This window comes from Camelus ferus, chromosome 10 (genome assembly GCF_009834535.1).
Source record: "Camelus ferus isolate YT-003-E chromosome 10, BCGSAC_Cfer_1.0, whole genome shotgun sequence".
NCBI classification, from domain to species: domain Eukaryota; kingdom Metazoa; phylum Chordata; class Mammalia; order Artiodactyla; family Camelidae; genus Camelus; species Camelus ferus.
The window spans coordinates 32,436,765-32,447,432 of record NC_045705.1 but is presented as its reverse complement, the minus strand read 5'-3'; the positions used below and the strand labels follow the sequence as shown (position 1 = coordinate 32,447,432).

Sequence of the window (10,668 nt, the reverse complement as noted above, 5' to 3'; positions counted from 1 at the left end):
CCAGCGACCCCCTATTCTGGGCTCTCAGATGTCTGCCTGTGATCCCGCAACACAGAAGTACATTCTTTACTGGGTGTTTGTGCCCCAACAAACTAACAGCCCTAGGTAATGCCTAACCTCACAGCTGCTCAGGCTGGCCTGTTTCAGCCCACCTTATGAGAGTCATAAACCCCACTGCCCTTCACAGACCCTAAATGTCTTACCTCTCCTACAACCAATCAGAGCCTTGTGCACAAGCTGATCATGCACCTGTGACCCTCCCCTATGAAAGACCCCAGAAGCTGGCCCTCGGTGCTCACACAGGCCCCTCTCATCTGTGTGGCTGCTGTCGTCTCCGACTGCACCCCTCGTAAACTCCTTTACTCTTCTCCTCCTTCATCTTTGGTAGATTCTTTCACCTCCAGAGACACCGGCCCGCTGTGTTCCCCAACAAGGAGTGTTGCTGAACGCAAGTTCTTGTGCCCGATGCACAGTGAGGCCAAATTGACCTAAACATTGGGGTCTGGAGCAGATCTGTTGCAGGGCTGAGCAAGGAGGACTGGTGGTTCATGCTCAAAAGATGTGAAATTCCCTGGCAGTTTGCAGGGAAGAGTTTTTATAGGCAAAATTGGAGGGAGAGCCACAGGGTGTGTGGCCCTTCTCTGATTGTTTTGTGGTGAGATAACAGGTGTTCTAGGAACCTTGCGCTCAGCCTGAATTTGCCTTCCTCCATCTGGTGGGGGCCTTAGTTCCTGCAGAAGAACACAAAGGTACATTACTATCTGCGTATGTCTCTTGAGGAGGAACCAGGACCCTGCTTATCTGTGCACTATTGTTTCTTGGCTGCTGCTCCTTTGTGTCTGTGTTCCCTCACTTCCCTGGTTAGTAATTGTTTGAATCTACCCTTTGGAACCCAGGCTGAAGCCTTTTCCCTACAAACATGGGATGGGGGAAACAGAAAGGCTTTTGTATCCAAGAGGGACCCACTGGGTCTTGCTCTGTTTCAAGAGACCCTCATTTATAGATTTTCCTCCTTATGGTAAACAACACAAAAGACAGAGACAAAGGAAAACAATGACAGTTTCTGGGAAGCTAACAATCAGTGATAAACCAAGGGCATCCGGAACCAAATTCACATGGGTCACAACTCAAGGAACTAATTCTTAGAAATTCATTTTCTCATGTCCGAATTTGGAAAAGAAGTGACAAAAGGAAAACTTTGCCTTCCTCTCTTAACTTGGCACTGCAGGCAGAGACCTGAAAGAATGACGTGGTAAGAATATTTACCTTTGATGTCTTTAGATCACAGGAAAAACTTATGTGCTTATTTACCATCTTTCTATGTTATTTGATAAAGCAATTGTTCAAACATTTTACCCATTCTGGAGATATTATTATTTACTATTATTGTTTTGTGATTTCTCTACATATTATGGAACAATCCTTTTATGAAATAGGTTACATGAAAATAATGTTTTCCAGAATGTAAGTTGTTTTTACATCCTCTTAAGTGTATCTTTTGAAAAATAAAAGATTTAATTTTGAAGTTTTCTAATGTATCAAGTTTTTATTTTATTGATTTTACTTTTGTTGTTTTATCTAAGAAGTCTTTACATTTCCCAAGTCATGAATATTTTCTACTATGTTTTATTCTGAAATTTTTAGACTTTTCAGTACTACATTTACATCTATGATACACTTTTTTGTGTCTCTTTGTATGAGTTATAGATCAAAGTTCAATATTTTGCATACGTATATCTAATTAGTCTGTCCCTATTTGTTGAAAAGTTTATCCTTTCTTCATGAAATGCCCTTTTCCTTTTGCCTTGTAGAAAATTTGTTGCTCATCCAGGCATGAGTCTGTTTCAGGTCTATCAATCTTGTTTCATTGATCTGTTTGTCATTTCTTATACCAGTACCACTTTTAAAAAAATAACTATAGCTTTGGAATATGACTAGACACTATTTAGTGTTCTCTTAGTGTTTGCATTACATTACTTCTTTTTTTCTAAGTTAATTAAGCTATTCTAGGTTTTTTTTGCATTCATTTATATATTTTGGTTTCAGCTTCTCAATTCCTACCAAAAAAAAAAAAAATGCCTGTTTGGATTTTTATTGGATTCGCATTAAGAAAAATGTAGTATTTTAACAATATTGAATAACCCAGCAAATAATTATAGTATGGCTCTCATTTATTTCGTGTTAGTCTTCTTTAATGTTTTTCAGAAATGTTTCCTAATGTTTAGTGTACAGGCCTTACAAATTTTTTTCAGATTTATCTTTAAGTATTTTATAGTTTTGATACATTTGTAATAGGTACTTGAAAATTCCACCTCTAATTTTTGATTGCTTATGTACAGAAATTTAAAAAAAATTGTGTGCGGATCTTTCTTTTGAAATCATGCTAAATTCACATTAGTTCAATTTTTTCTACAGATTCCATTAGATTTTCACCTCTATAATCTTGCTCTGTATCAATAAATACAGTTTAACTTCCTGCTTTCCAATCTGACTTTTTCTCTTCTTTTTCCTTGCCATATTGTGTTGGGCATGTCAACTAAAAAAAAAAAAAAAAAAAAAAAAAATGCAAAACCTAAAAATTGAGAATTCTGTTTTACTCAACAGACTTGCTGAGGACCTAAGCCTGAAAGACAGCCTCTCAGATAGTTCTGAGGGACTGCTCTAAAGTTAAGGAAGTAGCTAATACATATAGGAGGTTTTGGTAACAAAAACCAGGTAGTCAGGAACAGCAAAAGATTACTTTGAGTTAAAGAAAAACAAACACTTCAAATTAATGAATTTAGTGCTTTCCTATGTGTGGGAAAGATGCCGGAGGCTGAGCTCATTGAAATCATTACTTGATGTGCACCTTCACTACCTAGGGTCAGTATCCTGCTCTTCTCCATCCTGAGTTCCCTCAGGGCACACAGCTAGGGGTGGCTGCAGTGGCTGATGGCTTGATGGCTGCACCATACTTTGTTTGCTGATATGGCAGGGGACAGACTCATTCACAGATATAACCTCCAGTACCATTTGAATGTAGTTGAAAAGAAGAGGCTTACTTGCCTTGGTTCTGATTTAATGAAAATGTATTTGAGTTTTTAATATGATATGTGATGTTCCCTGCAGGTTTTTCACTGGTTCCCTTTTATCAGTTTTAGGGAGTTCCATTTATTCATTTGGTCAAAGTTTTTATTCCTAAAACATATTGAAACTTTAACATGTTTTGCTGAATTTATTGAGATGTCAGAAAAATTTTTCCTTTTTACTCTCTTAATATGGTAATTTTAATTTTGAATGATAAAGCCCATTTCTGGGATAAGGCTAACATGGTACATTGTTGTTTCTACATATTGCTAGATTCAATTTGCTAGAATTTTTATTAAAATTGTTGCATAATGGGCATAACTTATACTGCTGTGTTTTCTTATAATGCTATATTATATTCTAATATTCTTCACAATATCAAATGAAACATTTCAGTTGTGTTCCAATTTCTGATTTAATTTTTATATTTTGTGTAAAAATATACAACTTACTAAGATAAATTATATGTGTACTTAATAATGAAATAGAAAATAACCTTTAAAATGAATAATATATAATAACAAAATTTGTAAATCTTGAAACATTTTGGTCTTTCTTATCGTTTATCATTTGAAGGAGTATAAAAGCCACATCAAGATTTATTTTAGAAATGAGAGATTGTGTTATGTTTAGTCATAGTTTATTTGTTTTTCAAATCCACATATTAGAGGGTTTTTTTTTCCTTTTCTTACAAGAATGTTAATAAAAAATCACTGAAAATAACTTGAGGACGTGACTAAGAAGTATTAATTAAACATTTTCATAATCTAGCAGTCACCAATAACTAATGTTAGCATTTCACTGTATATCTGTCCAAGGTACATTTTCTGGAAACCAAAATTTATTTGTCTACATTTATCTTTGCAAAGATTGTTGCTGCAGAATAGCTGCTGTGCCCTGAAAGCCAGATGCAGACTTGGAGGCAGAGTTTTGGGGAAAAAAAGAACAGCTTTATTGCTTCACCAGGCAAATGCCTTAGAGACTGTGCATCTGTCTTGGAGTTAAGGCCTTGAAGTTTTGAAGAAAAACTAGATGGAACAGAAAAGGTAATAACAACCAGGAGACTTACAGGGCACTGCTACATTTCTCTTAACCTTGATGAATCTTTCTGGCATCATGGGGGAACTGTGGAGGGTCTGACCATTCTTCTGAGATTATCTATCAGCTCATGAGCTTCTTCCTGGAGTGTATCCTCTGGATTAAAACTGTTGTAAAGAATGTAAGGGAGAAATTGGGGGATTGCTTAGCACAAAAGCAGTAAGGGAGAGAGAGCAAATTGCTGGATTTCCTGGAAAGAATCCACAAACAGTTTTAACATCAGGGAAGTTAGTTCATTTCCTACTCCTTCAAGTTCATCCTCAGTACATATTTTTTCTTAATAATTAAAATAATCAACTATTTAAACACTTTATTATTATTTAATCTCATTTGCAAATATACATGTAATTTTTTAATTCCAATGATTTATTCTTATTTAAATTTGATTGACTACATAGAAAATTTTATCCCATGATGGTGGACAATCAGTCCAGTCTCTCTATTATGTAAATAAAGTTTCATAAATGTTAAAAATATTACAATTAAACAAAAAGGTGGAAATTTAGAAGGGCTAGAAGATGTTTGTTGAGAAACATAACATATAAATACAATTGCTACGTATCTTACTACATTTTCACTAGAAATATAAGATAGACGAAATCATGGGATTCTCCCCTTTGCTTCCTACAGGGAGTTTATCAAACCAAGACAGTCAAACACTAGATCCTAATAAAAGATATTGCACACTCATAGGAACCAATATTTAACCCAATAAGAGGCAACAAACCTAGTTCAATAGAGCAGATCTCTCATGCAAAGATACAGAAATGATGGAAAAGCAATTTTAATCAAGAAGTATTTTTTTTTCAGAGAGATAAGGAAATGTAGCAATCCTATTAGACACAAACAAACAGTTAGAAATCAAGATTCCTATGAAATGTAAATAAACATTTTTAAAATTGGAAGCTTCCATGGAGGACCTCAAGAAATTTCTTTTTGTTTTCTTCCAGCTTTACTGACAGAATTGACAGATAATAACACTGATATAGTGCAATATGATTACAATTTAGCATTAGCTAACACCTCAGATCACATGATTACCATTTCTTTTTTGTGGTGACAATTTTTAAGACCGATTCTCTTAACAACTTTCCAGTACACAGCACAGTACTGTTAATTACAGTCAAGAAAACATGTCTTAATTGGCATTTCCACTTCTGTAGAGACACAGACTGACTTAGATTACGAAGATGTGCTGACTTTTGTGAGTTACTGAATCCCTGAGTAAGTTGAGCTAATAGACTTTGCAGGACGTAGATATGAAAACAACTGCACTGATGAGAATAGAACAGGATCCTAAGATCCCCCATGTGGTATGGGAGCATCTGAACAAATTCAGATGATTGATGTGTTCAAATCATTACACTACAATGAGCCTCTTTGAAACCACAATAAGTTCAAGTTTAACACATGCCTTAGACGAGTATGAAGCCAAAACAGAAGGGTGTACTTACACAAAAACACATGCACCTGCCCAAATATACGTGTAGACACGGGGAAGTTTATTCTAATAGTTGAAAATAACAATAATCATCTGAACTCCCCTTTTGTACCTACTATTCATCCTCACGCCCATCTGGTATACCCAATCTCCTTATCTGCTCTTAGAGTCTGTAACGTCCTCATGCATTCTGAGGTATGATAAAATTTCCTTGATTATATTTATAATTCATCTTTCCTCATCAAGGAAGGCAGACAGTGTTTGCAGTTTTATGTGCTAATGTATGTACAATGCATAGAAGTGTGACTGGCACATAGAAGACCATCTCTATATGGGTTTTGAACATATTTGTGCTTGTTACTCCTTTTGGAGACACATGGAGCAAAGTTTGAAGCCTGCAACCTAATGCACAGGATTCCTACAGTACATAAACTTTAAGAGAAAACATTGTATAGTTTTTTCCACGTCCTTTGTAGGGCACATTTCACATCTTTGTTCCTCAAGCTATAGATCAAGGGATTTAACATGGGGATGACAAGGGCATAAAATATAGATGCCACTTTATCAGTGTCAAAGGAATGACTGGACTCTGGTTGCACATACATAAAAATCAAAGTCCCGTAGAACACTGTGACCACTGTCAGGTGGGATCCACAGGTAGAAAAAGCCTTGTGCCGACTTTCAGCAGAGTTCATCTTGAGAACGGATTCAAGAATGAGCAGGTAAGACACGAGAATTATCAGAAGGGAGAAAATCAAATTAAAACCTGCTAAGATCAGAATAATCAGTTCAATTTCATGAGTGTTTGAGCAGAGCAAAGATATCAAAGGAAGACTGTCACAGTAGAAATGCTTAATGACATTGTAGCCACAGAAGGATAAATTAAATATCTTTACAGTGACTAGAAGAGACACAAATGTGCTATAGAGATAGGGGACTGCCACCAGCACCCGACACACCCTTTGAGACATGACGACTGTGTAGAGCAGAGGGTTACAGATGGCCACGTAGCGGTCATAGGACATTGCCGACAGAATGAAAAGTTCACTAATGATGAACACAAGAAAGAAAGCTAGTTGTGAGGCACAGAAATAATAGGAGATTTTATTTTGATCTGCAACAAAGTTTACCAACATTTTGGGTCCTACGGTAGTTGAATAACCCAGATCAGTAAGAGCCAGGTGTCTGAGGAAGAAGTACATGGGTGTCTGCAGCCTGGTGTCCACCATAGTGAGGATGACCATGCCCAAGTTGCCCACCACTGAGATCACGTAGATGACGAGGAAGAGCCCAAATAACGGAGCCTGCAGCTCAGGGCGGTCTGTGATGCCCATGAGAATGAATTTGCTCAGCACTGTTTGATTGTAGTTTTCCATCCAGACTTATTAGAGAAGGTATTCTGAATAGAGACATCAGCATAGTCAATAGATTTTATGAATTATCTCCTCTGAGATGTGTTAGTATGCAAAGCTAGTGTGAATAAGATTCATTTAAACATTCCAGGTTAGAATATTTGAAAATAGACTCATCTGCCAGACATTAAAATCTAGAGATAGAAAAAAATATGGAAATAGATCAGTGGTTCTCTAATGTAGTGATTTTACTCCTCAGATAATATTTAATGGTTTGAGGCCAGTTAAGCTGTTCAGTATTTCACTGTATTTACTTTCCAAACTGTAACAATATTCAGCCAGTGGTCACAATTGTATCAAAGCTGAGAAACCCTGATGATACACATATAGACAGATATAGAGAGACAGACAGACAGAGTTACATAAATATGGATAACAAAACAAAAAAGAAAGCACAATAAAACAATGTTAAAGCTTCAGGTATTAAATATATGGGCAGTTATTTAACCATTCTTTAAAATTTTCCTTTTACTATTTATATGGTACAATCACATAATGACATTTATAAAATGCATCAATAATAGAACATAATACATATGACAATTATATAATAAAAATTTCAAACCACAAATTCCAAAAGTTCATTTAACCCACTACTCAAAACATAGTCCTATGAAAGATTTTATACCTTCAGGTGGTACTGGCTGAAAAGTTAGTGCTTGGCAGATACGGATAAGTGTATGAATAAGGAAAGTATAATGGGTCTCAGTTGGGATTATTTTTGTGTATATGGTGAAACATACTGGGAAATAAGTGTATGTAAATACAGTTTCTGCCGTACCTTATGTATGGTATAGACAAAGGGTTAATTGGGCAAATAGTGTAAATTATCTAAAACTGTTTGTTCTCCTATACAAAGCAAAGTATTTTGCAGGGTTGTTGGAAAGGATAAAGATTCCATGATTCAATGAGTCTCTGTTACCTGGAAGTATTTTTCAAATGTCAAATATATAGTTCTTTGTTTTTTTCTTTTTTAATAGTGATGGTAACTCTCCTGGAAAAGGTTTTATATATAAATTTATTCTCTGGAATGTGACTCCTTTGGCGGAGCTATAGTGTTAGATAGGTGAGGAATTGGAAGGCTGTAACACATGCAACTTACCCCAGTCCCTACCCCCTATTCACGAGTAAACTTGAACAATTGAGTTGTTATTCTTTGGGATTACTTATCTTCTAATTTTAATCCATTTTACCAGCATTTTAATGCAAGTTCTTTTGATATAAATTTGCTTAAAATATTTTTCCCCTTGCAGCATTTTCATTAAGATTGAAATACACTACCTTGTGTGTAACAAATCAGAAGCACTATGTCATGCAAGAAACTAGGGAACTACAAAGAAATCTGGGCCAACTGGGAGGAAAAGAGGTCACTGGTAGTGGTTTTACATAGTGAAGCTTTGTAAAAATTCCCTTTGGATTATGGGATACAATACTTTTTTTTTTTGATACAATACTTTAAAGAAAAAAATGTTTAAAATCATGATGATGCACGATACCATAGACACAAGATAAAACGCGCCAAAGATGAGACATACATGGATTCCTAGATGTGATTTGAAATCCTTCTGCACATTAAGCCCACAGGAACTCTTTCAAACTATGATAAAGCACATAAGTCAGATAACCATGTATATAATGACATGAAATGTATCTAAAATACCTTAAAAACCCACAGATAAAAAATTATAGCAGAGTAGGAGGTGAATCACATGTTAAGGTAAGATAATTATTTTTGGTTTAAAACTTCCGGGCATCAGAGCTCCTGGGTTTTTGTTGTTGTTATTGTTTGTTTTTTATTTTCTCTCTTTTTTTTTTTTTAAGGAATAGAAATTATTCTTTTTAAATGAAATTGCAAATCAAGAGTCTCTGAGTGGGCTCTAAGCAGACAAAAATATAGAATTTCACCACATTAAATATAAAGGTAATTACATGCAATTTACGCTAAATTACTGAAAATGTTGCTTCTAAATTAGTGATCTTCTGCTATTCTACACTGCCTTGAAGCACACACTTTTTTTTTTTTAAGAAACCTGGAAATGTGCATCAGTAGACTGTAATATTAGAGAAATAGTAAACCCAATAAAGGGGGGGATAAATCTTGGTTTTTGCTTGTTTTTTTTTTTTGTTTGTTTGTTTTGTTTTGTTTTCTTTTCTTTTTGTTTCCCTTTACCATCATGGAAGGCTAAAAAAGCAAACAGCACATAGTAAGTACCAATTTTCCCATAAGGTAAGGGAAGATAAAATCATTTTCCCACACCAGCTTTTGAGTTCGATGGAAAGAACCAAATTGTTCTTTCACAGTTTAGTATCTCTGTTGAATATTCAGTTTTTATTTTTTTGAAGCTATACTCTTTGAGATAATTATATCTGGTTTCTGTCAGATCTCACTAGACAATGAAGCATATGCTGAATATTGCATCATTAACATAAAACTGGGTGCTTAAAAGGCTCCTAGTGTCCCAGTAAAGCCTTTCCCACCTCAGTGTGAGGTGGCAACCTCTTTTTTCCTCATCAAGTTATCAAATGAGAATTCTCTTTCTATGGTTATTTAAATGATCATTTAAAGTTAAATTACCTTTGAAAGGATTACAAAAACAGTCCAGCATCACTAAAAGAGTATTTGGAAGGACATCAAAATGAGAGACTGAATACCTGCAGTTTCTTAATTTTGGCAATTAAAAAATTTCGCACCTCTCTTTTTTAATGGAGGTGCTGGGGATCGAACCCGGGACCTTGTACATGCGCTCTACCACTGAGCTATACCCTCCCCCATCACCTCCCTTAAAAGAAATATTTTACAAACAATACGACAATGATTCAAAGAGGCATATGAGCTTTTAGCCTCTCAATCCATGTGACAGTATTCAACAATTTAGAAGAAAGAAAGAGTTCCTATTCTTACTCTAGCATTATGGCTGTTAGAAAGAAAACAGGACTGAATCAGAAATGGGCACATTTGGCTTTGGCTTTGCCGTGGAATTAGAGTGGAACTTGGCAAATGTCACTGAGACAGTGCGGATATTGGTAGCATACGGTACCACGTGAAATATGCTATCATTTTTACCTTTAATGAAGCCTCTGTCTTGACTCCCATATGTGTTTCTTAACATGGCATATTGAGAACAATTTATATATTTTGTTCACCTTTTGAGACTCTCCCGGAGGAGATGCCAAGCAATTTGTTGATTATCCCTAAAGCACAGGAGAGCACAGCAAAATGCCTGGAGGTCGTTCAATAATTGTCAAGGACAATTTGTATTCACCAGTGAGTAAATGTATTATCTGTTTAATTCCTATTTTTCACTCTTAGTTAACTTTCCATTTGTACCACACAGGACTCGTGAGTAAATGGTTGGATGTTTAGGACCAGATGATCAAGAGTGCCCGAACCCACAGAGGTCTCCTCAAGTGGGTAACATGGTGGAGAAGTGTTAAATTCTGTCCTATTACATTCTTTGAAAAATTTAAATAGAGTAAAAATGATGCATTAGGGAAATGTGACCTGTTATTTCCTTGATTTCAGTTGTTTTTGTTGTTTTCCTTCCCTCTGAAGCAGGCATCTGTTATTCATTTTTCCTCACTTCATAGAGTGTTGCCATCTTTGACTAGTTACAACTTCTCTTTTGATATGTTTTTTCCTTAATTGCATGT

The 10,668-nt window shown here is 35.6% G+C and overlaps 1 protein-coding gene across 1 annotated transcript; it reads right to left on the bottom strand.

The window, feature by feature from the left end:
- Positions 1 to 6,039: 6,039 nt before the first annotated feature.
- LOC102520984 (olfactory receptor 8K3) lies at positions 6,040 to 6,981 on the bottom strand. Its single transcript, XM_032488694.1, has one exon. The coding sequence runs from the start codon at positions 6,979 to 6,981 to the stop codon at positions 6,040 to 6,042; it is 942 nt and encodes a 313-aa protein (XP_032344585.1).
- Between the last annotated feature and the right edge of the window lie 3,687 nt (positions 6,982 to 10,668).

What these genes read in the sequence shown, in the direction of transcription:
- LOC102520984 (XM_032488694.1), bottom strand. Translation starts at nt 6,981, where the DNA reads ATGGAAAACTACAATCAAACAGTGCTGAGCAAATTCATTCTCATGGGC.